The sequence below is a fragment of the Myxocyprinus asiaticus genome, chromosome 40, assembly GCF_019703515.2.
Source record: "Myxocyprinus asiaticus isolate MX2 ecotype Aquarium Trade chromosome 40, UBuf_Myxa_2, whole genome shotgun sequence".
Classification (NCBI taxonomy): domain Eukaryota; kingdom Metazoa; phylum Chordata; class Actinopteri; order Cypriniformes; family Catostomidae; genus Myxocyprinus; species Myxocyprinus asiaticus.
In genome coordinates, this window is record NC_059383.1 from 39,061,301 (window position 1) to 39,088,800 (window position 27,500).

The 27,500-nt window shown below is 37.5% G+C and overlaps 1 protein-coding gene across 3 annotated transcripts in view; it reads left to right on the top strand.

Moving 5' to 3' along the window:
* LOC127430811 (WD repeat-containing protein 7-like) overlaps positions 1–27,500 on the top strand; it is a 167,513-nt gene that overhangs the window by 61,202 nt on the left and 78,811 nt on the right. For 2 of the 3 annotated variants that reach the window (XM_051680899.1, XM_051680901.1), the window contains exons 18-21: positions 8,268–8,315; positions 8,997–9,115; positions 11,767–11,890; positions 23,986–24,099. In XM_051680899.1, coding sequence (XP_051536859.1) covers positions 8,268–8,315; positions 8,997–9,115; positions 11,767–11,890; positions 23,986–24,099 — 405 coding nt within the window. The remainder of the gene's footprint in view (positions 1–8,267; positions 8,316–8,996; positions 9,116–11,766; positions 11,891–23,985; positions 24,100–27,500) is intronic. The other variant, XM_051680900.1, reaches the window with a different exon arrangement.

Here is a 27,500-nt window from a genome sequence, read left to right on the forward strand (position 1 = left end):
AGCTCTATTTTGGTCTTGTCACTCCAAATTACAGTGTGCCAGAAGCTGTGAGGTGTGTCAAGGTGTTGTCGGGCATATTGTAACCGGGCTTTTTTGTGGCATTGGTGCAGTAAAGGCTTCTTTCTGGCAACTCGACCATGCAGCTCATTTTTGTTCAAGTATCGTCGTATTGTGCTCCTTGAAACAACCACACCGTCTTTTTCCAGAGCAGCCTGTATTTCTCCTGAGGTTACCTGTGGGTTTTTCTTTGTATCCTGAACAATTCTTCTGGCAGTTGTGGCTGAAATCTTTCTTGGTCTACCTGACCTTGGCTTGGTATCAAGAGATCCCTGAATTTTCCACTTCTTAATAAGTGATTGAACAGTACTGACTGGCATTTTCAAGGCTTTGGATATCTTTTTATATCCTTTTCCATCTTTATAAAGTTCCATTACCTTGTTACGCAGGTCTTTTGACAGTTCTTTTCTGCTCCCCATGGCTCAGTATCTAGCCTGCTCAGTGCATCCACGTGAGAGCTAACAAACTCATTGACTATTTATACACAGACACTAATTGCAATTTAAAAAGCCACAGGTGTGGGAAATTAACCTTTAATTGCCATTTAAACCTGTGTGTGTCACCTTGTGTGTCTGTAACAAGGACAAACATTCAAGGGTGTGTAAACTTTTGATCAGGGCCATTTGGGTGATTTCTGTTATCATTATGATTTAAAAAGGAGCCAAACAACTATGTGATAATAAATGGCTTCATATGATCACTATCCTTAAATAAAAGACAGTTTTTTGCATAATCAGTCATATTTGAAATCAATGCCAAAATTTCACAATTTCTGTCAGGGTATTCAAACTTTTGAGCACAACTGTTTATATGCTTTAAAAAAATACAAAAATAAAAATTATATTTTTGGTGCCCCTTTTTTCTTTTTAAGCTGTTTATATATTGGTAACACTTTACAATAAGGTCCTATATGTTAACATTAGTTAATGCATTAGATATCATTAATTAATAATATACAATATCCTATTACAGTACTTGGTTAATGGTAATTTATGAAAATAGAATAGTTTATAGTTAGGTTAAAATACACTAACTAAAGTTAACATTCAACTTTTCATTTCAAACATGTATTAGTATATGTGGAAATGAACATTAACCAAGCTTAAAATAAAAGTATTTTTATTGTTAGTTCAGGCTAAGTAGTGTAGATAACTAATGTTAGCAATTGCAACCTTATTTTGAAGTTTTACCAAATTATTCACAGTTTGATTTTAAATCTAACGTTTCCTGTTAATGTTTACTTCACTGATAGATATTTATTTTCAACAGACTTTCCAATAATTTGTGGTTTGTCGTAAATGTTTGCCACAAAGCTCATTTGCATGTGAAAATGTTTTTGAAAGTTTTATGAAATTTCTATATTCAGTGCACTTATATATATATATATTGTTGGTTTCCTTTCTAAAAAATATATTATAAAAAAAAAAAAATCATATTATAATTTTTTTTTATTTATTTATATTTTTGGTGCAACTTTTTTAAAATGTGTTATTTTCTTTTTTCTTTTTCTTTTTTATTTCTTTAAAAAAAAATATTCATACTGATTAATGTTTTATGTAAATTTCTGTGGAGCTCTGAGGAGTACTTCAAACTTCAAATATAATTTGTTACAATAGAACAACTAGATTTTAATATTTTGTGAAGAAAAGTGAGTGCTGCTTGCCTGTGCAAAACTCACCACTTGCTAGGGTATATTTATTAGGGTTAGAGGTTTGTTTAAATAGTAATATGGATGCTTGCCTTAGAAAACACTGTATTATACTTCCTGTTTTGCACAAAAACCTTGTTAGAAAAGTTATAAATAACATGCAACATTTGTCCCCAGTCCTCTTTTGTCCAGAGTGTCTGATTAGAGCTTGTTAGTAACACACACACGCGCACACACACACACACTTCCTCAACGCGTGCCCTAATTTGTCCACCGTCCATAGCAGCCATTGTTTGGCCACAATAGAGGCAGACTGTGAATAATCATTTGTGTTCAGTTACACACGCCACACGCCTGTTTGGCCCCATTGACAGGGGATGTGTGCTCTGTTGTTCAGTTTTCTTTGAGCAGAAGGGCCCTCAGCGATTCATTCTCATGCTAAAGTTCTTTCACCGGACAAAACAGCTCAGAGAACCACCAGCCCTCCGTGTCCAACGTTCTGACACGTGCCTGTCCGATGAAATCTCAAGCCAAATGAGAAAGAGAATATCGCGAAAGAGTGGATTCACTTTTATCTCTCAGAGAGGGCGAGCGGACCCATGAGATGTGCTGAGAGTATTGATCAAACACTTCTCTTTACGTTTGAAGACATAATGAAAGTTATTCAACGTGTGGAGCGTTTTTTTCCTCTTCTCTTTTCCTCCTATTGATCGGGACGGGTTTGTGAAACTGTGCTTAGGTTGTGTTATTAAGTGTTTTTTAATGGAGTCATTCTTTAAATCGTGTGCCAAGATAAAAGCCGAGCGTGTGCTGTCCTTGTTAAAAGCAGAATGAGGGATTTGGAGAATCAAACGGCAGAGTTTTCTGAGTGGGTTTCGATGTGTGTGTGATGGAGCTGTCGACGTAAATGGAAGAGTTTAAGTCTGAGAGATGTGAAGAGGGCCGTAGAATATTGTAGTCAATGAAACTATGACCTTTGTGGCCCAGCAGTTGTCCCAAGTGAAGTGCAATAGCCTTGTAGTTTAAAATTTACATTTGCATTTTAAAAGAAGTTCAATTTCAGTGTTTCTTATTAACTTCACTCATAAACCTTTATTGAGATGGACGTTACTCAATATTAGTCATTATTATAATTACTATTAATGTTGCTGTGCAATGTTATTTGCACCAAACTTGCCGCTAATGTTTGGTTTGTCGCAGATGTTTGCCACAAAGCTCATTTGCATGTGAAATAGTGAATTTCTGGCAATTTTTTGCCAGTGTTCACCAGATGTTTTTCCAGAGGAGTTTGTCAGAATTTTAAGATTTAATTTCATAATAAAATTCCATCAAATTGAATTGTGTAATGTTAAACGATTAAATTAATAAAACCTAAAATATTTTATTTTATTAAAGACCTCAATTATGTAATTTTGTTATAAAACTGAAATGCGTACATTTTAAAAAGTGAAAACATTTTTGTAGTGTTCTGTATATGTGGTAAAATACATCTATATATATATATATATATATATATATATATATATATATATATATATATATATGTATGTATGTATGTATGTATGTATATGTATACACACACACACACACACACACACACACACACACACGTGCTCAAAAGTTCTTTTATTTAAGGATAGTGATCATATGAAGCCATTTATTATCACATAGTTGTTTGGCTCCTTTTTAAATCATAATGATAACAGAAATCACCCAAATGGCCCTGATCAAAAGTTTACATACCCTTGAATGTTTGGCCTTGTTACAGACACACAAGGTGACACACACAGGTTTAAATGGCAACTAAAGGTTAATTTCCCACACCTGTGGCTTTTTAAATTGCAATTAGTGTGTGTGTATAAATAGTCAATGAGTTTGTTAGCGCTCACGTGGATGCACTGAGCAGGCTAGATACTGAGCCATGGGGAGCAGAAAAGAACTGTCAAAAGACCTGCGTAACAAGGTAATGGAACTTTATAAAGATGGAAAAGGATATAAAAAGATATCCAAAGCCTTGAAAATGCCAGTCAGTACTGTTCAATCACTTATTAAGAAGGGGAAAATTCAGGGATCTCTTGATACCAAGCCAAGGTCAGGTAGACCAAGAAAGATTTCAGCCACAACTGCCAGAAGAATTGTTCGGGATACAAAGAAAAACCCACAGGTAACCTCAGGAGAAATACAGGCTGCTCTGGAAAAAGATGGTGTGGTTGTTTCAAGGAGCACAATACTTGTTGACCCCTCTCCAAACATAGCGCTTATGGTTGTGACCATAAAGCTCTATTTTGGTCTTGTCACTCCAAATTACAGTGCGCCAGAAGCTGTGAGGCGTGTCAAGGTGTTGTCGGGCATATTGTAACTTGGCTTTTTTGTGGCATTGGCACAGTAAAGGCTTCTTTCTGGCAACTCGACCACGCAGCTCATTTTTGTTCAACTATCGTCGTATTGTGCTCCTTGAAACAACCACACCGTCTTTTTCCAGAGCAGCCTGTATTTCTCCTGAGGTTACCTGTGGGTTTTTCTTTGTATCCTGAACAATTCTTCTGGCAGTTGTGACTGAAATCTTTCTTGGTCTACCTGACCTTGGCTTGGTATCAAGAGATCCCTGAATTTTCCACTTCTTAATAAGTGATTGAACAGTACTGACTGGCATTTTCAAGGCTTTGGATATCTTTTTATATCCTTTTCCATCTTTATAAAGTTCCATTACCTTGTTACGCAGGTCTTTTGACAGTTCTTTTCTGCTCCCCATGGCTCAGTATCTAGCCTGCTCAGTGCATCCACGTGAGCGCTAACAAACTCATTGACTATTTATACACACACACTAATTGCAATTTAAAAAGCCACAGGTGTGGGAAATTAACCTTTAATTGCCATTTAAACCTGTGTGTGTCACCTTGTGTGTCTGTAACAAGGCTAAACATTCAAGGGTATGTAAACTTTTGATCAGGGCCATTTGGGTGATTTCTGTTATCATTATGATTTAAAAAGGAGCCAAACAACTATGTGATAATAAATGGCTTCATATGATCACTATCCTTAAATAAAAGAACTTTTGAGCACAATTGTGTGTGTGTGTGTGTGTGTGTGTGTGTGTGTGTAGATATCTACACACACACACACACACACACATACCCACACACACACACACACACAAACTTTTTATTGAAATACTAGTAACACTTTGCAATAAGGTTATATACCTATATACCACAAAATGAATTGTGCTACTTTGAAATAGATTTTTTTAGTAGGCACAAGGGGGAACTGAAACTTTGCTAACACCAAATATTGGCTTTGTTTTAATTGTATTGATTTGTCTGACTAGCTGATGTTTTGCCCTATCACTTCTCATATCTGTACAGGTAGCAATCACCACCTTACTGAACATATACTGATGGCAACATAATACCCATACTTTTATTTATTTTTTCATGATATTTATTTCCATGCTTCCTCCATGACAGGCTGTTGTAGGTGTGCCACGGCTCTCTGTCTGCATGCATGGCTTCGCTCTGCCATCTCTCTCTCTCTCCTCTCAGAAAGACTTCAGTGGTGATGAAATGCTTTCACCAAGTGCTCATGGGATTTGTAGTTCTTGACTCACTCCGTCACAGCTGTAGATTAACACTAGTCAGCTGGTCACTGAATGGATGCTTTTCAAGAACTATATTTCCCGTTTGCAAAAGACAAAAAATGGAGATTTTTCCACTGAAGTCTCTCGTTTATTTTAGGAAAGGTGTCTTTTTGTAATTCTGTTTTCTGTAACTTTCTAATGTTTGTTTGTTACAAATTTCAGGAGTGTTTGAATCTTAAGATTTGAAATTTTGCAGGTGCAGTGAAATGTTTTCGATCACTTATTGTTTTTATGTTTTGGCTCATAGGAATATTTATCAGAAACTTCATTGAAAACCGGGAAGTGATATTTCAGGAACACTTTACAATAAGCTGTTCATTAACAGTTCATGTTTTGGGTATCTAATCTAAAACTTAGTTATTTAAAGATCTAGATGATTCAAAATGACAAATATTTTTACAACATTTCTTAATCTTGGTTGAAGTTTGTTTCTACAGTATAAATACTTTTGTTCATTGTGATTTCATTTATGTGCATAGTGCATTAATGTTAATGTGCACAATGTTTAATGTTAAAAATATATTGGTTGTTGCAGAAATTATAATATTTATAGTAAATGTATTGTTTATCGTAAGTTCATGTTAAATATTACATTTACAACCTAATTACAAAGTGTTACCAGTATTTTTTGTTTTAAATTAATTGTTTGACATATACAGTAATTTGACAGTAATATTAAAACTAGTTTAAATATCAGTAATCAATTTGTTTATATTTAAGTTTATTGGGAAATCCCGTGTTCAAGTCTGTGTGTATGATTTTACCGGTGCCTTATTTCTTTTCTTTTGATAACAGCCGGTCTCTTCTTCTAACATTACTGGAGGTCTTTCTTTCTTTCTATCTTTCTTTCTTTCTATCTTTCTTTCTTTCTCTGTTTCTCTTCTTTCTCTCTCTTCTTTCTCTTCTTTCTCTCTCTTCTTTCTCTCTCTCTTTCTCTTCTTTCTCTCTCTTCTTTCTCTCTCTGTTTCTCTTCTTTCTCTCTGTTTCTCTTTCTCTTCTTTCTCTCTCTTCTTTCTCTTCTTTCTCTCTCTTCTTTCTCTCTCTGTTTCTCTTCTTTCTCTCTGTTTCTCTTTCTCTTCTTTCTCTCTCTCTCTCTCTCCTCTCTCTCTTTCTCTTCTTTCTCTCTCTGTTTCTCTTCTTTCTCTCTCTGTTTCTCTTCTTTCTCTCTCTGTTTCTCTTTCTCTTCTTTCTCTTCTTTCTCTCTCTTCTTTCTCTCTCTCTCCTCTCTCTCTCTTTCTCTTCTTTCTCTCTGTTTCTCTTCTTTCTCTCTCTGTTTCTCTTCTTTCTCTCTCTCTCTGTTTCTCTTCTCTCTCTTCTTTCTCTTCTTTCTCTCTCTCTCTCTCTCTCTGTTTCTCTTCTCTCTCTTCTTTCTCTTCTTTCTCTCTCTATTTCTCTTTCTCTTCTTTCTCTCTCTGTTTCTCTTCTTTCTCTCTCTGTTTCTCTTCTTTCTCTCTCTTCTTTCTCTCTCTCTCTCTGTTTCTCTTCTTTCTCTCTCTTCTTTCTCTTCTTTCTCTCTCTTCTTTCTCTCTCTCTTTCTCTTCTTTCTCTCTCTTCTCTCTTCTTTCTCTTCTTTCTCTCTCTTCTTTCTCTCTCTGTTTCTCTTCTTTCTCTCTGTTTCTCTTTCTCTTCTTTCTCTCTCTTCTTTCTCTCTCTGTTTCTCTTTTCTCTCTGTTTCTCTTTCTCTTCTTTCTCTCTCTCTCTCTCTCTCCTCTCTCTCTTTCTCTTCTTTCTCTCTCTGTTTCTCTTCTTTCTCTCTCTGTTTCTCTTTCTCTTCTTTCTCTTCTTTCTCTCTCTTCTTTCTCTCTCTCTCCTCTCTCTCTCTTTCTCTTCTTTCTCTCTCTGTTTCTCTTCTTTCTCTCTGTTTCTCTTCTTTCTCTCTCTCTCTCTCTGTTTCTCTTCTCTCTCTTCTTTCTCTTCTTTCTCTCTCTCTCTCTCTCTGTTTCTCTTCTCTCTCTTCTTTCTCTTCTTTCTCTCTCTATTTCTCTTTCTCTTCTTTCTCTCTCTGTTTCTCTTCTTTCTCTCTCTTCTTTCTCTCTCTCTCTCTGTTTCTCTTCTTTCTCTCTCTTCTTTCTCTCTGTTTCTCTTCTTTCTCTCTCTGTTTCTCTTCTTTCTCTCTTTCTCTCTTTCTCTTCTCTCTCTCTCTCTCTCTGTTTCTCTTCTCTCTCTTCTTTCTCTCTCTCTCTCTATTTTCTCTCTCTCTTTTTCTCCTTTTTCTCTCTGTTTCTCTTTCTCTTCTTTCTCTCTCTGTTTCTCTTCTTTCTCTCTTTCTCTCTCTTCTTTCTCTGTTTCTCTTCTTTCTCTCTCTGTTTCTCTTCTTTCTCTCTCTGTTTCTTTTCTTTCTCTCTCTGTTTCTCTTCTTTCTCTTCTCTCTCTTATTTCTCCTCTTTCTCTCTCTTCTTTCTCTTTCTCTTTCTTTCTCTCTCTCTTCTTTTTCTCCTTTCTCTTCTCTTCTTTCTCTCTTCTTTTTCTCCTTTCTTTTCTCTTCTCTTTTCTTTCTTTCTCTTCTTTTTCTCCTTCTCTCTCTTCTTTCTTTCTCTTTCTCTTCTTTCTTTCCCTCTCTTCTTTTTCTCCTTTCTCTTCTCTTCTTTCTCTCTTCTTTTTCTCCTTTCTTTTCTCCTTCTCTCTCTTCTTTCTTTCTCTTTCTCTTCTTTCTTTCTCTTTTCTTTTTCTTCTTTCTTTCTCTTCTTTTTATTCTTTCTCTCGCTCCTTTCTATTTTCTTTTTCTTTCTCTCTTTATTTCTCTTCTCTCTTTCTCTTTTCTTTCTCTTTCTTTTTCTTCTTTCTCTCTTTTCTTTCTATTCTTTCTTTCTCTTCTTTTTCTCCTCTTCTTCTTTCTTCTTTCTCTCTTTCTCTTCTTTCTCTTCTCTCTTTCACTTCCTTCTTTCTCTTCTTTTTCTTCCATGGATCTTTTGCTCTCTTTTCAAGCTGCCGTCGCTGCTTCAGGACTGTCTCACTCTCCCTCAGTCAATGAAGGTATTCTGTCTGAATAATGGCCTCTCTCACTCTTGTTGTTTAGCCGAGCTGGCTTTCTCTCTCTCCGTGTATTCTGTCTGCTGTGTGCGTTTTTGTCTCTAGGTTTTGTTTGCGTACATTCTTCTACCTTGTTGTGCTTGTAGTCGTGTCCTGTCTGTCTGTACGTCTGTCCAAATAGCTGCTTTGTGTGTAAATGTCTCAGTCTGCATGCAGACCCAACACACACACACACAGACACACAACTTCAGAAAGATTCTCACATTTTTATTGACTTTTCTTTATGACTGAAAGAATGAAATCATCTGTATTAATCTGTGTATATTGTAAAAGGTTGTTTAAACTGTTTTTTATATTGAGGGAAAAAAATAAAATAAATATTTGTAGTTTAATAATTTATTTTGTCCTAAAAAGCATACATATGGGTTCCCTGAAGCTGTTCCATATATTTTTGATATATGTGAATCTCTGTTGGATGTCACTCATTTTCATGAATTTGAAATATCATCCATGTTTATATGATATTTGTGTCATGTTTGAGATGTTTGTTTTTTTTAGGTTCCTGTAAGGATTTGATTCAAAACAACAGAGGTGTTGTGTATGATTGCCAGTGTCTTTCTGACTCTATGCCATTGTGTGTGTGTGTGTGTGTGTGTGTGTGTGTGTGTGTGTGTGTGTGTGAAGGTTGGAGTCAGCTTGCTGCCATGCATTGTGTGATGTTGCCTGATCTTCTGGGTTTGGATAAGTTCAGGCCTCCTCTTTTGGAGATGTTGGCACGCAGATGGCAGGACCGCTGCCTGGAGGTATTATTATTATTATTATTATTATTATTATTATTTGTATTATAAGTGTTTTATCAATCTAATCTAAAGTGTTAAATCATATTTTGTTACACACGGATGGAAAGTTTTCTCTACTAAATTAAAAGCAAATATTCAAAGCAATGCACATTAGCCTTTTATTAGCCTAAAATAAAAATGCAAACACTGTGTTTAGGATGCTGTTAAATACAATGGTAAATCCTTAATTTAATACAGTTTTCATATATACACACTGGCGGCCAAAAGTTTGGAATAATGTACAGATTTTGCTCTTATGGAGAGAATTGGTACTTTTATTCACCAAAGTGGCATTCAGCTGATCACAATGTATAGTCAGGACATTAATAACATGAAAAATTACTATTATAATTTGAACAAAAATTAACTTCTTCATCAAAAAAATCCTCCACGTGCAGCATTGACAGCCTTGCAGATCCTTGTTATTCTAGCTGTCAGTTTGTCCAGATACTCAGGTGACATTTCACCCCACACTTCCTGTAGCACTTGCCATAGATGTGTCTGTCTTGTCGGGCACTTCTCACGCACCTTACAGTCTAGCTGATATAATGGCAAGTGATTTTCTAGCACCAAATGATCAATTTATCATGATTACTCAAGGATAAGGTGTTGGAGTGATGGCTGCTGTCTAGATTTGATCAAAAATGACTTTTTTCAAATAGTGATGGTGCTGTTTTTTTACATCAGTAATGTCCTGACTATACTTTGTGATCAGTTGAATGCCACTTTGGTGAATTAAAGTACCAATTTCCTTCCGAAACAGCAAAATCTGTACATTATTCCAAACTTTTGGCCGCCAGTGTATATATATATTTTATTCAAGCAAAAAGGTTATCCAACACCTACAGTATATCACCCATGTGAAAAACTAACTGCCCCCTTAAACTTAATATCTGGTTGTGCCACCTTTAGCAGCAACAACTGCGACCAAACGCTTCCGATAACTGGAGATCAGTCTTTCACAACACTGTGGGGGAATTTTGTCCCACTCTTCTTCACAGAACTGCTTTAGTTCAGTCACATTGGAGGATTTTCGAGCATGAACTGCCCATTTAATGTCCTGCCACAACATCTCAAGCGGGTTCAAGTCAGGACTTTGACTAGGCCACTCCAAAACTTTAATTTAGCTTCTTTTGAGCCATTCAGAGGTGGACTTACTCCTATGCTTTGGATCATTGTCTTGCTGAATAATCCAGTTGTGCTTGAGCTTCAACTCATGGACTGATGACCGGACGTTCTCCTTTAGGATTTTCTGGTCGAGAGCAGAATTCATGTTCCCCTCAATTATTGCAAGTCGCCCTGAAGCAGCAAAGCATCCCCACACATCACACTACCAGCACCATGCTTGACCGTAGGTATTTTGTTCTTTTTGTGGAATTCTGTGTTTGATTTACACCAGATGTAACGGGACTCCTGTCTTCCAAACAGTTCCGCTTTCGACTCATCAGTCCACAGAACATTCTCCCAAAAGGTTTGAGGATCATCAAAGTGTGTTTTGGCAAAATTCTAACGAGTCTTAATGTTCTTCTGGGTTAGCAGTGGTTTTCGCCTCGCCACTCTTCCATGGATGGCATTTTTGAACAGTGACCTTTATTGATGCAAGAGAGGCCTGCAGTTCCTTGGATGTTGTCCTGGGCTTTTTTGTGACTTCCTGGATGAGTCGTCGCTGTGCTCTTGGAGGAATTTTGAAAGATCGGCCACTTCTGGGACGGTTCACTACTGTGCCAAGTTTTCTCCATTTGGAGATAATGGCTCTCACGGTGGTTATTTAGAGTCCCAGAGTCTTTGAAATAGCTATGTAATCCTTCTCAGACTGATGTATTTCAATCACCTTTTTCCTGATAAATTCTGGAATTTCTTTCGACCTTGGCATAGTGTGCTACTGGGTGAGACCTTTTAGCCAACTTCATGCTGCTGAAAAAGTTCTATTTAGGTGTTGATTTGATTGAACAGGGCTGGCAGTAATCAGAAATCCATGCTTCACGGTTGGGATGGCGTTCTTCGGCTTGCAAGCCTCACCCTTTTTCCTCCAAACATAACGATGGTCAACTAAACAGTTCAATTTTTGCTTCATCAGACCAGAGGTATGTGCACTTGCAAACTGTAGTCTGGCTTTTTTATGGCGGTTTTGGAGCAGTGGCTTCTTCCTTGCTGAGCAGCCTTTCAGGTTATGTCGATATTGGACTCGTTTTACTGTGGATATAGATACTTGTCTACCTGTTTCCTCCAGCATCTTCACAAGGTCCTTTGCTGTTGTTCTGGGATTCATTTGCACTTTTCACACCAAACTACATTCATCTCTAGGAGACAGAATGCGTCTCCTTCCTGAGCGGTATGATGGCTGCGTGGTCCCATGGTGTTTATACTTGCATACTGTTGTTTGTACAGATGAACGTGACACCTTCAGGTGTTTGGAAATTGCTCCCAAGGATGGACCAGACTTGTGGAGGTCCACAGTTTTTTTCTGAGGTCTTGGCTGATTTCTTTTGATTTTCCCATGATGTCAAGCAAAGAGGCACTGAAGAGGGTCTTTTCTAACAAGAAACATTCCAGTATTTGTGATTGTTGTGTTATGTTGAATGTGTTAACAAGTTTTTAATGTATGTATGTTGCAGGTTCGAGAGGCAGCCCAGGCCCTTCTGTTAGCAGAACTGCGTCGGATTGGTCAGTCAGGCAGGAAGGACACTATCGACTTGTGGGCGCCGTATATGCCGCAGTATGTGGACGCTGTCAGCTCTCGTAAGTATTACGCTGAATGCTTCTATGTGTTTTACTACCATGACAAATACATTGATACAATACAGTGACAGTAGGACTGACAGACAGGTAGATGGACATACAGACAGGCATATTGACAGACAGACAGGTAGACTGACAGAAAGACAGACAGAGGTAGATAGACAGACAGACAGACAGGTAGATGGTTACCTAACAGAAGGGTGAAAAGAAAAATTACACTATTAAATATTTAAATATAATTATTAATATAAACTACAGTTTTCATTCAAATTCATCATCTTTCATCTCAGTTGAGCAGCACAGACAGTTATTCATGCATTCGCTTTGGCGTCACCCTCAGGTATAAGCTCTTTGTTATGCTCTCTCTGATTCAAAGCATTGTTTACCACCCTTTCATTCAACACTGTACGTTTATTTAAAGTCACGCCCGCTACAAATGGCCAAGGTAAGCATGCTTACCAAAATGAGTAAGCCAATCAGAAGCTCCTTCCTTCAGTAACGCTATCTGATAGGCTAGATTTTATTTTTCAAGTTCACATAACTAATGCGTTATGAAGCGCTAAAATGAATATCTGCAGTGTAAGCATCGACGACCTAGTCAGATTTGGCAAAGTTCATTTCAAATAAAAAAACGAGAAAGAGAGGCTATGTAAACTTCAACAAGCAGTCAACTTTTACAACAAAGTGACGGCGATGTTCATTTGCAAGGAGAAATGCATGGATTTTGTGTTCAAGTAACGGTAAGTTAATATATTTACAGACAGACAGGTTGATAGATAGATAGACAGACAGACAGACAGACATGTTGGTTGATTGATTGATTGATAGATAGATAGTTAGACAGGTTGATAGATAGATAGACAGACAGACAGACAGGTTGGTTGATTGATTGATTGATAGATAGTTAGACAGGTTGATAGATAGATAGATAGACAGACAGACAGAGACAGATAGATAGATAGATAGATAGATAGACAGACAGACAGGTTGATTGATAGTTAGGTTGATTGATTGATAGATAGTTAGACAGGTTGATTGATTGATAGATAGTTAGACAGGTTGATAGATAGATAGACAGGTTAGACAGACAGACAGAGACAGGTAGATAGATAGATAGATAGTTAGATAGACAGGTTGATTGATTGATAGATAGTTAGACAGGCTGATTGATTGATAGATAGTTAGACAGGTTGATTGATAGATAGGTTAGATAGACAGACAGACAGAGACAGGTTGATTGATTGATTTGATAGATAGACAGACAGACAGGTTGATAGATAGTTAGACAGGTTGATAGATAGTTAGACAGGTTGATAGATAGTTAGACAGGTTGATAGACAGGTTAGACAGATAGATAGATAGATAGACAGACAGACAGACATGTTGATTGATAGTTAGACAGGTTGATAGATAGATAGATAGACAGGTTGATTGATAGATGTTAGACAGGTTGATAGACAGGTTAGATAGACAGACAGACAGACAAAGACAGGTTGATTGATTGAGTGATAGATAGTTAGACAGGTTGATAGATAGACAGACAGACAGGTTGATAGACAGGTTGATAGATGGACAGAGAGACAGACAGGTTGATAGACAGACAGACAGACAGGTTGATAAATGGATGGGCGGATTAATGGACTGACTGATTGATTTATTGACAGACAGGCAGACAGACAGATAGATACCTGGTACCCGATAAGAAAACGTTGTTCTTTTTTTTTTTTTTTTTGACAGCCTTTTTAAGTCACTGTAACGCCATGTGTGTTTAAAGTATGTTTTTTGAGTGTGTGTATGTCTGGCCTGTAGTCATTTACATTATTGCGTGCGTGTGTGTGCGCGTGCGTCTGTTTGTGCATGCGTGCATGTGTGCGCGTCCGTCCCGTCTGTGTGCATTCGTGTGTGTTTGCAACTGGGCGGTTGGTGGGAAGCTAGCAATGGCCCCTGGGAATTGTTGCCATGGTTACGGGTGCTGGTCAGTGTAGTGTTACCGTGGCAGCAGTGACCTCAGCAGGGTACATGACTGTAGGGGTCAGTGAAACCGATCTGTCACACAAAAACACACACACAGTTTTCTCTGCTACTATCTTGTGGAATTTTGCATTTTGGTATTTGTGTATCGCGTACACAAACACACACATAGTCTGATCATTACAGTTGTATGTGTGTGTGTATCAGCACTGATCAATTAGGGTTGTGTGGTATACCGGTGCTAACGAAATATCGCGATACCAAAAAATTTAAAACGGTATGATATCATCTTTTGTTAAATTTGGTACCATATTAAAATATGCTGCCATTAGCTAAATGTAATGTAATGTGAGAGTTTTAAGATGAAATCAAAGACCATTTGAAAATAATAATAAAAAAGCCTCTATATGCCCAAGTGTGATCATTAAACAGCAGAAGGAAGTAATTTATAAAAATAATATAGTCACATGTGCTGCTCCTTCACACACACACAAATGCAACACACACTACTAATGCTTGATTTTCATGCAGTGTGTCCAGTAGTATCCATCTGCAGAGCCACAGAGCAGTGTGTTGAGTGTATAAACTTTGTGAACTCTCAAATGAACTCACCGTTGCAGCTCGGAGATTTCAGCTCGATTTGAGATTTCAGATCTGTTCACAAACAGGAAGAACTTCAAAGATCTTTCAAAATAAAAGTCCCGCTGAAATGAGAGCTCTGTTCAACTGATTGCGTGAAATTGAAGATATTACGACAGAAAAATATAATTACTGTATAAAAGTGTAATATTCAAAGCAGTCGCAATAATACTCATATATAATCGTATTATTATTATTTTTTTTTTTATCGAGTTAGTATTGATACCAAGGTACCAGGGTTGGTATCATACCGAAGCCAAAATGTTGGTACCTGAACAACCCTATGATCAATACGACTCATCGTCCTTAATCAATCATTACAGTTTGCATGTGTAAATCTCCAAACCACAAAATGGAAACCATCTGCTTCCAGTTAAAAGTTACAAGTCAAACTTACTTACAAACTTACTTGCGTGTCATTCATCATGGGAGATTTTTGTTTGAAGTGTTTTTAGGGAATATTAGGGAGTATACAGTATAATTAAGTCATTTGTCGGTTTATTCCCTGGAAAAGTGTAAACACTAACTTGCTTTTTATGCATTTTAACTCGTTAACATTCAACTGGCCCATAAACTTTTCCTTTCAAATCATAAAATAAACACACAAACACACAGATCAAGCTATTTAAAGACATTCATACCATGTTTCCAGCTGTCCTGAAAATGAGACTCCAGCCATACGAGTCTTTTATTTGCACTCAGACTGAAGTGTTTTACCGAAGCAGTCGTGTTTTTAAGCGTATCTGTTCTCTTATTCCAGTTAAAGGTCACTCTCCATTCCGCTCAAACAGCACTGATGCATGCTGGGCATTAGAGACTCTGGAAATTAATAATTTTTTTTACTGTTTACAATAACATGAGGAATAAACTACAGACTCCGAGAGAAACCAGACACATGCACTCAGATCCTGTGAGGTCAGACAGGTGCATTCAGGGCTCTGTGATGGTGTTTATGTGTGTTTATGGTGGATTGTATGGTGGTGAATGTGGTCGTAGAGATTATGGAATGAATACAAAACTAAAACATGCAAATGGAGAAAGAGAGTCTTGAAGTTTCCATCCACTTTTCGCGCTTTAACGACAAAATGAAAATGCGTAAAAAAATTTTTGTGAAATTTGCTGTCTTCTGCCTTTTTCCATTCAATTGGCCTTTTATCGATAAAAATGGTGTGCGTGATGACGTCATGCTTAAAAAAAAAAAAAAAAAACACTTTGTCGCATACGTTTTGGTTTATCGCAAAAGAAATCTGCCCTTAAGCCGTTTCCATACAGAAATGTGTGTATATCGCTAATTGTGTACCTTCCGCCTCCCAGATGTCCCTAATTTTTTTCCCCCCGAAGTTTTGGTAAAATGGGGAGAGTATTGAGACAATTCATTGAAATTAGCCAGCTTACTGTCATTTTAATTTCACACATAAAAGCAATCAGAAGATGAGGAATTGTAATCAAATGGGAGCAGTTGCCCTTCTGATAGGACTGTAATATTGGTCCTGATGTTCGCAGGTTGCCACCGGTTCTGACCCGAAAGTGAACCGTCATGGCCCTGTTCAAGCTGGCAACCTGCACCAAGTAGTGGAGGAAACTTTCAGTCTTAGTATAAGGACCATCCATCGAATAAGGACCATCCATCGATGTATATATGATGTGTGCACAGCTATTAAAGAAAAATCGATGCGGTGTAAAATCAGGATTTACATATTCAATATAATACATTCCTGATATTCAACAGGCTATTTTGAACAATCATCTAATCTAAAGCATCACCATCACAACTGCATTATGTCCCGCATATTTGTCCAGCAACTTTAAAGACCAACTGAACTTGATTGTCATCTAATATTAATTTTAGCGTCAAAATGCAATGTACATTTTCTGAAGAAGCTCAGCAAATGCGATACGAGGTAAAAAGGATTAGATTTAAATGTTTTAAAATGTTCAAAAGCTAGTTTTCTGAAAGTGAACTCAGCATTGGACAAACAGTTCTGATAGTTTATAGTCTTGAAAAAAAGTGTAGAACATTCTGAGAATGAGAATTTTCGTCTACAGAGGAGGGTAAAGCTAATTTAAGTTTGTGTAAAGAAAAGGCAATTATATAGGCCTAACAAAATTATTATTTTGTTTGGTAATTTATTTAATATAATACAGGGAATTTTGCCAGCATTTTTTCAAAAGTAAGCTAAACAATAATTTTATAGAATTGGGCTATTAGTGTTCTGAAAAAGCACAAAGAAGCTTTTCTCCTAGTATTGTGTATTTATTTTACATTTAAAACATCTTTGTGCACAGAAATATATTTTTTTGTATTGTGGACTAATTCCATGACTGCCATCTATTATTTTGAATGATGTGGAAAAGCAACTTTAATAAATAAATGGATGGTTACAACAATTAATTTAATCGCAAAGTGTGGCCATTCATTTGTTCTCCTTGTACTTGACGATAACAGGTGCATGATACGAGATATTTGTGTTGGCACTCCTGGAAGTGTCATGTTTGCAGATGTGTTTGCAGCATCGGATCTGTGCAGGAATGCCGTTAAGACCAATCCATAACAGTGCGAGTAATGCTTCACATACAATAAATTGGCTTTAAGGATGTATACATTGTTGTCATGATTAACACAGGCTAACGATTGTAATTTCTGTCATGTGATTATTTTTTTGCATTAATTCCAATTTTCTCGACAAAAAGTGTTTCCAAACCAGTTTTTCGCGACATTTGGGGTATCAACATAGTTTATGCGCTAGAGTTAAACAGAAAAATATTATGTCAACACGTGAAGTTTTCACGATAATTTGCGTTTCCATCAGCTATATCAGTAAACTTTTTGATGCGTTACACCTTTTGTCGCAAATAAACTCTTGGATGGAAATGTAGTTAATGTGTCATCATTTACTCACCATCATGTTGTTCAAAACCAGTTTGACTTTACATTATAAACATTGAGCACTTCTAAGAAAGAACTAGTGAATCAGGTTTTATGCTGATTGTCAAAAACTACACAGGATTATGTGCACAGTGACATCCATACGCCATGTGTGTGTGAACCATTCACCCATCACTTCATTAACCAGTCCTCCATGAACTTCTCACACACACACACACACAGAGAGACAGATAAAGAGAGAGAGCGAGCGAGCGAGTGAGCTCAGGCACCTGTTGTCTTTGATCTTGTGAGTGAATGAATGAATGGACGAATGACTTCTGTCTTTTTTTTCCTTGTCTTTTGTACCTTTATTCCTTTTAAAATGTTTAAGGCTTGCCATTTATTTTATTTTGATTCACTTCACTTTTAAATTTAAAATGTATATATTTTTTATTTTATATATATATATATATATATATATATATATATATAATTTTTTTTTTTTGTGGTTGTTTTTTGTTTATTTTATATTTTTATTAACGTTTCATATTTATATTTTATTTTATTTTTAATTAAAATGTAATTGTATTATTCATTTTGTTTTTAATTCAATTTCATTTTATTTTATTTTTTATTTTATTTTACTTTTGAATTTAAAAAGTTTAATTTATTATTTTTTTAAATAATTTTTTACATTTTAAATGGAATAATTTGTATATACGTTTCCATTATTTGCATTTTAAATTTGATTTCATATTTATGTTTAGTTTCATTTTAGTTTTAGTTTTTATAAAAATTTAATTTTATATATTTTTTATTTTATTTTACTTTTGAATTTAAATGTTTTTTAATTTATTTTATTATTTATTTTCATTTTAAATTTAATATATTGATATATATTTCCATTATTTGCATTTTACGTTTGATTTCATATTTATTTTTTAGTTTTATTTTTTATTAAAATTTTTATTTTATCTTATTTTATTTTTGGAAGTGTAGTCACTGTTCTAGCTGTCCAATCACATGCCTCCTCTCTCACACTCTCTGTATCACCTTCACCGCTCAAGCTCGACTCCCCTGTTAGATGTCCAGGGTTGGTATTAACCCTTCCCAGCATCCCCTGGGGTGATTAGTGGTGCGGGGCTATCGGTGGGGGTTGAGGATGAGCAGGTGATTAAACCAGGCCTCAGGCGGTTCTTCCGTGAGAGAGCACGCAGCCTCGCGGATGTGCCTCTATAATCCCACACAGCTTGCATCGTTTCTTGGCACACACACCCTCAGGCTGAAAGCTATCCAAACACCACTAAAAATCCTCAATACCAGTCATTTATCTTAAAGGAATATTCTGGGTTATTTACAACTGAAGCTCTATCGACAGCAGCTGTGACATTATGCCGATTGCCACGGAAAATAATTCTATACTGTCCCATTGTGTTTAAACGAACAGAAAATGCATTTATGGGATACTTACACTGGAAGCATTGTGAATAAATGTTTAAAATATGCATCACATGGAGTGGAAAGCATAACCATAACACTTCGACATTACAGCGACAGAGACAGTTGGCGATTAGATGTGGGCTTGGCGAGCGACACAACAAAGTTGAGGAAAGTTTAATTCTTTATTGAAATTATTTCTTGAGGTAATCAACATTATGCCACAAATGCTGTCGGTTGAGTTAAACTTGTATAATAACCCAGTATATTTCTTCTTAATTTGCTCTGGGTTCAAATGTCCAGCGCTCTGATGCATTGATATGTGCGGATGTTCAAAATCACACTAATTTTTTCAGCTTACACAATTGATGTGAATTTTAAGGGAGCTTAACCCTTATGTTGTGTTCTGGTCATTTTGACCTGAATTTTTTTTCTTTTTTTTTTTTTTTTACTTAATCCAATTGGAATAACATGACTTTGTTCACATATAAACACACACACACACACACACACACACACACACAAAAAAAATGGACAATTGTCTACATTTCATTGGTTTTATTTTTCTTTGTTACACTTGTTGTGTTCCCGGTCAGAAATGACCGGCCATTGGAAATTAATGGATTAGACTACAAAATACAGAAATAATAAGTGTTCAGGAGCATCCCAATCCTTAGATGAACACATATGTGGATGTGTGTTTGCACACACAATGTCCTTGGACATGTGCACAAACACAGCATGCACGCACAAACACAAATAAAGTCCTTGGACGTGCACAAACACACACACAAACACAAACAAAGTCCTTGGACATGTGCACAAACACAGCATGTGCACATGCGCGCACACACACACACACACACACACAAAATTTTCAGACATGTTCACGCACGCACACACACACACACACACACAAATTTCTTGGACATGCACACACAAACACACACACACACACAAAATGTGTGTTGAGCACCCTTTTGTGCATCGTCTTTCCATGTACTGTCTTTGAGGAATATTTCAAGATCTACTGATCATATTATATTGTGTTTGGGCTCGTTTGAATTGGGATAGTCTGCTTTAAGTTATGATATATCATTGTCTGTGTTATATGTATATTTCAGGAAGTAATAAGGAAAAACATGACAAAGCCACTTCTGTTAATTATAATTATGTGTGTCAGTGGGAATTTCACACACTAATGGCACTTTTCCACTGCACGTTACGGTTCGACTCGACTCGTCTCTGCTCGCTTTACTTTTCTGAGCTTGCTTTTCCACTGCAGTTTAGTGCCGCCTCAACGTGGGTGGGATTATAAGCTGATCGTCATAGTTGCGCCGCCTCTTCGCATCACCCCATCCAGCTCTCGTTGGATCCTCTCCTCGGCTACTAACGAGAGGAACGTCTGCACCTTGTTTATTGACCGTGGCATGGTTTTGCGCACAGCTATTTCTTCTTACAATTTGAAAGTCGTGTGAACAAATGATACTGCCATCACTGTTGCTAACTTTAAAACTAGTGGGTTAGATGTGCCGTGTCGCAAATCCAGTGATGCTGGTAGTGACGATTCTTTCTGACCAATCAGTGACATTTACGTCATTTAAGATACACAGTATTGGCTCAGCTCGCTTTTTCCCCTTTTTCTCCCAATTTGGAATGCCCAATTCCCAATGTGCTTTTAAGTCCTCGTGGTCGCGTAGTGATTCGCCTCAGTCCGGGTGGCGGAGGACGAATCCCAGTTGCCTCCGCGTCTGAGATCGTCAACCCGCGCATCTTACCATGTGGCTTGTTGAGTGCGTTACCGCAGAGACAGCCATCCACCGCGACAACTATGCTCAACTCACCACGCGCCCCACCGAGAACGAACCACATTATAGTGATCACGAGGAGGTTACCCCATGTGACTGTACCCTCCCTAGCAACCGGGCCAGTTTCGTTGCTTAGGAGACTTGGCTGGAGTCACTCAGCACACCCTGGGATTCGAACTAGCGAACTAGCGAACTCCAGGGGTGGTAGCCAGCGTCTTTACCACTGAGCTACCCTCCCTAGCAACCGGGCCAGTTTCGTTGCTTAGGAGACTTGGCTGGAGTCACTCAGCACACCCTGGGATTCGAACTAGCGAACTAGCAAACTCCAGGGGTGGTAGCCAGCGTCTTTACCACTGAGCTACCCAGGCCCCATAAAGTAAGTGTTTATTAATTTATTATATTAATGTTATATATACATTTGTTTTTGGTTTGTTTTCCACAGGGAGTGCCCCCCACTGGCCCGATATAAGCTCAGTTCAATGAATCCTTCTATCAATAAAAAAAGATATATTTTTAAAACATGTTCAAAAAGTCATAATTACTAAAAAAGAAGTTGATAAATAGATCTTATGCAATATCTTGTGATAATGCTGTATATATGCAATATGAGAGATTTATAAACAATCTTAGTGGATTGGTCATTTTTGACCGGGAACACAAAATGTATTAGCACAACACAAGGGTTAAAAACATTCCAACACAAGACGTCCACCTTTTATAAGTTTGAAACATTGATTGTCGAAAGAATAGCTTCCTACATTCAAACCTCAGTGTCTCCTCTGTCTGTTTTTAGTTTTTTGTATCTGTGTATTCTTTGCATCTTAATAAAATGTTACATGATTGTCATCTTAATGATTTTTGGTTTGTGGCGTGTGTTATCGTGGTATAAAATCACAATCAGATGTGATCGGAGCAGCCATGCTGAGAAATTGTCTTGCGAGCAGCACGACGGCAGCTGGGCGGAATTTAAAAACGTTCCCCCATGAACAGAGAGAGAGAGAGAGACAAAGGATGTAAGGGAGAGGGGGCGGGGTTAACTAGTCTGGGTGAATGCAGTGTCTCATGCTTGACATGGGTGTTTGACTTTGCTGGAGGCCGATTTTGCCCAACCGACACCAACAGGCCTGAATTATGAGCCTGTGTGTGTGTGACATGTTCAGATCATGCTGAGAAGCCCGTTTGTGTTTATATGCCTCACTGAAGACACAAATCTCAGCACAATCACAGTTCAAGCATCAAAGTAGAACTGAACTTACACACACTTGAACAGCCCGACACTCATCTGGTCAACGGGTTGGTATCACACTTAACCAAATCAGTACAAAGGTAAACCAAAAATTCCTTAAATTAAACATTGGAGTTTATTAAAGGAATATTCAGTGCAAGTTCAGCTCAATCGACAGCATTTGTGGCATAATATTGATTAGCACAAAAATTCATTTCGACTCGTCCATCCTTTTATCTTATTTATTTATTATAAAAAAGCAAAAAAGCAAAAATCGATGTTACAGTGAGGCACTCACAAACTGGAAGGGAATGGTGCCAATTTTTGAAGGGTTTAAAGGCAGAAATATGAAGCTTAGAATTTTATTACAACACTAACATGAATTCTTCTGTTAAAACTGATGGTAATCAACATTCACACAAATGCTGTTGATGGAGCTTAACTTTATTTGTATTGAACACAGAAAATTCCTTTAACATTACCAAGAACAAGGGCTTTTATAGTGTTACCACAAATGGACAGAAACATTGCAAGCAAACCCAAAAATAGTTGAGAGGAAATGCAAAGTTTTTGTGAGGAACACAAACTACTTCAGAAAATAAATTCCGTCCCTGTCTTATAAGGGGCTGCACATATTTGACTTTTTTATATTATTTAATTCATTCTTTCTATTTAACACTGTTTTTTCCCTGCTGAACAGACCTGCTAGAGAACCACTAGAGGGATAGTTCACCCAAAAATAAAGATTCGGTCATAATTTACTCACCCTCACCTGACTTCTTCGGTGAAACACAAAAAGAGATGTTAGGCAGAATATGTTAGTCTCAGTCACCTTTCACTTTCATTGCATCTTTTTCTCAATATAATGTACCAAGAGAAAACAAATCCGAAATTAATCCATTAGTTTGCACTGCTGCTACCGGTTGTTTATAAAGTAACTTAATTCACCAATATAAGTGTTCCCAAACCCGTAAATTCCCATTTCACCCAGTCAAACACCTTCTTGGCGTCAAGTGAGATGGCAGCGATCAGGGTCTGATCATTCGCTACTGACCTCAAAATATTTATAAAACGTCTAATATTATCAGAAGAGCCACGACCACGAATGAAACCCACTTGATCTATATGTATAATCGAAGTAATTACTCTGCGTAATTGATTAGCCAGAATTTTAGACAGTATTTTTACATCTAACTTGATCAGGGAAATTGGACGATAATATTTACATTAATTTGGGTCTTTATCTTTTTTAAGAGTGAGACTGATCAGGGCTTGCGTCATGGTTGGCGGTAGTTCACCTTTCTTTAATGACTCTGTGTAAACTTCTAACATAAGTGGAGCCAGTTCTGTGACATAAGATATAAAATAATTGCGGCAAAACCATCTGGCCCCAACAAAAAAGAGAGCACTGGATTACGACAGTCAGAAGTGAGAAAAATGCCAAATTTATTGTCACCCTCTCAGCAGCTGTATTTGAAACCACACCACAGCAGTGCTGGCCATTTTTTTATTTTTAGATTAATACCAGGGTAATATAACACAAAATAAAGCAATATACGTAAATGTACACTAAATTCTTGAATTAAAATTGCAAGTAAAAGTTTTCTAGAATAATCCTTCTAAATTATGGCAGAAATGCGTCAGAAAGGCTTAAATGTGGCCGTCTGCCTGTACAAGTACGTTTTTCTCGTATCCGCTGCAGTTTTTCTCACTTTGAGTTTGTTGTGCCAATCAGAGCTAGATCTGTCTGACAGAGCTTAAAGAGCAAACGCATCTCTCTCTCTCTCTGAGGGTACACCGGGGTCTGGCACTCTCATTAATTAGTGCAGCGTCTAGATTAGCTCATTCTCACCTTTAAGCAGCATTGATTCATTCACAGGCCCTTTAATGAAAAGCTTATTTTAATTGGTAATTCCAGGATAAGCGGCGAATGAAGGCGCCGAATAAAAATGGTCGTAATCAGCTGCTAAAGCTTAATAATGCCTTGATAATGCAAAGCACCTATAAACCCTGATGAGCTTTTTAATGAGGTTGCCAGAATCTGAGAAAAAATTAGTGACATTTGCATGGAAAAAAATAGTGTTTTTATGTAATTGTGCTGGTGCAACAATTGCACTTCTAATGTGTTGACTGTTATTTGTGTGTATAGCGGGAGCCGCCCCAGAAAATGCCCAGCCTGCCCCGCCCCCTCCTGAAGCTCCGCCCACTGAGCCCAAAGCTCCAGAGGAAGAGATGGATGTGACGGATGATGACATCACAGCAGGTAAGGACGCACCTGATGTCTTGAATCAGCCTGTTAGTCTTAAATGGAAAGTTCATCCAAAAAATGTAGATTCTGCCATTATTTACTCGACAGTATGTTGTTTAAAGCCACAAAGCATGATTCGTGCTTTGTATTTCAAGTCTTCTGAAGCCATACGATAGCTTTGTGTCGGGAAAAAATGACCCAAATTTTGTGATTTTGCATTCCTTTTGAAGCTTGCCATCTCCAGACACCATTCATTGCACAGTTCTGCATTACTGTCTTTTGTGTTTCTCTGGTGTGGCAAATAAAATTGAAGAACTGGTCCATGACACTGGCAGTCTTGTCTGGACTTACTGATTTAATTCTTTGGAATAAATGGAAAAACAATGTCGATAAGTGAAAAATGACAGTAGAAAATGATAAATTGTCAAGCATGTCTGTGATATTGACTGGATGCAGAGAGCCGAGTGGACTTCACCAGAGAGAGAGAGCGTTTTTCCCATTGATTTGCTTACCAGTCTGTGGAGCTGTTTGTGCTACGAAGCTGCTCTTATTGTGCAAAATTTTTCGTGCATGTTATTCAGTAGTATATTTATTTATTTTTGTGTCTTTTTGTAGTATTTTGTTACAATTTTAAAACTTGTTTCCACATAACTACATTCCTTTATTCGGATGTCACCAAGACATCTTTCTTCAGGTTACCAATCATAATGTTTATGGTCGATCATTGCTGTCAATTCCGGGTACACGAGTACTCGTGCCCATCCCTAACACCAATACCACTTTTTTCCCTTCGATACCACTTAGAGTGGAATTCCTGTTAATTTTGCTGCTACATTATCCAGTATACTAGTTAACAATAACATTTTTCTTAATAAGCTATACATTTATATTGAACTAATGTGTAGTTAGAGGTTGCACAGTGTTTTTCAATTTTGTATCTGGATTTTAAAGTATTCAGATCTATTTTTTGTTCAATTTAGTTGTAAGATATCAGTTCAGTTTTCATTCAGTTATTTTTTGGAACCCATTCATCTTCAATATTGTTATTATTTGTTTACAAATTATAACAATATTGAAGATGAATGGGTTGAACTGTTGTATTTAAAATTCTAAAAGTCAATAATAATAGTAATAATAATACTATTATTATTGACTTTTAGAATTTTAAATACAACAGTTATATTTCTCAATCGTACACCTTTGACTTTAAAAACCTTGGGCTTTTATTTTGACATTCTGATCTCTCCAGGAAGTCCTGTATGTGTCTGTTTGTAGGCAAGTTCACTGTAGTTTAATTCGCTTGTTATTCAAATACTGGTACAATGCTCCTCCGGTGCCGTTCTAAATGCATATTATAAATGAACCGAACTATTGAGCATCTACATCTGAGATGCTGTTCTTGAGTAGCGCTCAAATATTGCGCCTTTGAAGGCTCAAAATAGCCGCTAGTGTGTGTCAACAGAGCAGCGCCATTCACAAACGTGCTAGCACTGCGTGTCCATTTTATATATTTGCTTATCAAACACAGCCCTTTGTGATTCACAGAGCTATCACACGTCTTCAAGTGGCTTTAAAGAAAATGCACGAGTCATATGAACTGCTTTAATGGTGTTTTTATGGTTCTTTTATGTCATTTTTGGAGCTTGACAGTGACAAACATGTCTAACACACAGTAGATGGTACACAGTAGTGGATCGTGCTCGTTGGACCGATACCTGATCCATCTAAAAGCTTCAGCATCGGAGCCGATACCGATCCAGGTATCGGATCGGTGCATCGCTAATTCAGGGTTGTTTTAGGCTGCAGGGGCTGGTTGCCTCAGCTATACGTACGTTACAACTTAGCCTAGTTGTGGCATAAATGGGCATTAAGTCACAATTTACGCACTACTAAATATGTGAGCGCTGCACCATTAAACTTAGGTAGAACGTAATCCTCCGTATAAACTAAATATTTACGGGCAGCCTCCGACCAGGAGTAATGGATGAAATAAAAAGCAGACTCATTTAATGATATCAGTGAGCTCATGTTTTGGTTGACAGTCCTTTCAACATACAGTATATGATGATGTTGGCATTAACGGGAGAAAACATTATGTAAAAAAACGATCTAACAGTGCACTTTCCTGTGTACACCGCCCGGTGTCAAGTTTCAATATATACAAAATATATACAATATTAAAATGAATACATGTCTATTTTTCCAGCCTGTTGTATTAGTATTTATTTATTTATTGACCCTTATTCATTTTAGATACAGTTATTGAATATTGCTATTTACATTAATGTAATCTTATTTTAATATATATCGTATTTCAATGGGGATATAATTTACAGCTGACAGTAACATGAGAAAACAAGGTTTGAACATCAATCGTAACAAACTAAAATGCATGGCATTTTAACACTTCTGTGTACAAATTTGAAGGCTGCTTATTGTCATATTATGCGACTACGCATCACTTTACAGAGAGTTTATGACCTACTAGTTAAGTCTTGCCTTAAGAACAGGTGGTGCAACCAAATTAAGCACTGACTTAGTTACAAACTAACTAGTAGTTACTAAGCCCTTAATGTGAACTTTACGTATCAACTTAAGTGAGACGTTACGCACAGCTGGTGCAACCCTACCCTGTTGTCTTGCCAAAGTCTTGCCAATAGTTAATACTAGGCCTTCTCAAGCACTCTGATGGGCGCGCCGTAAGCAGAGGCTCGCGCCAAACTCTCGCAAAAATATAAATAGACAAATATAAACTTTGATGATAAAAGCAAAGCGCTACTCCTTCACTTTAAACGATCGTGTAATGGCAAATGTTTCTGGTAATATCGGGTGCATACACGCACTGTTTTTTGTTTTTTTTTCTCCCATTTTCTCCCCAATTTGGAATGCTGAATTCCCAGTGCACTCTAAGTCCTCGTGGTGGCGTAGTGACTCGCCTCAATCGGGGTGGCGGAGGACGAATCTCAGTTGCCTCCGCGTCTGAGACCGTCAATCCGCGCATCTTGTAACGTGGCTTGTTGAGCGCGTTACCGCGGAGACCTAGCTCATGTGGAGGCCCACACTATTCTCCGCGGCATCCACGCTCAACTCACGACACGCCCCACCGAGAGCGAGAACCACACATTATAGCGACCACGAGGAGGTTACCCCATGTGACTCTACCCTCCCTAGCAACCGGGCCAATTTGGTTGCTTAGGAAGCCTAGGTGGAGCCACTCAGCACGCCCTGGATTCGAACACGCATCTCCAGGTGTGGTAGTCAGCGTCAATACTCACTGAGCTACCCAGGCCCTGCATACATGCACTGTTAAAGGGGTAGTTCACCCAAAAATGAAAATTCTCATCATTTACTCACTCTCATGACACCCCAGATGTATATTAATTTATTTCTTCAGCAGAACACAAATGAAGATTTTT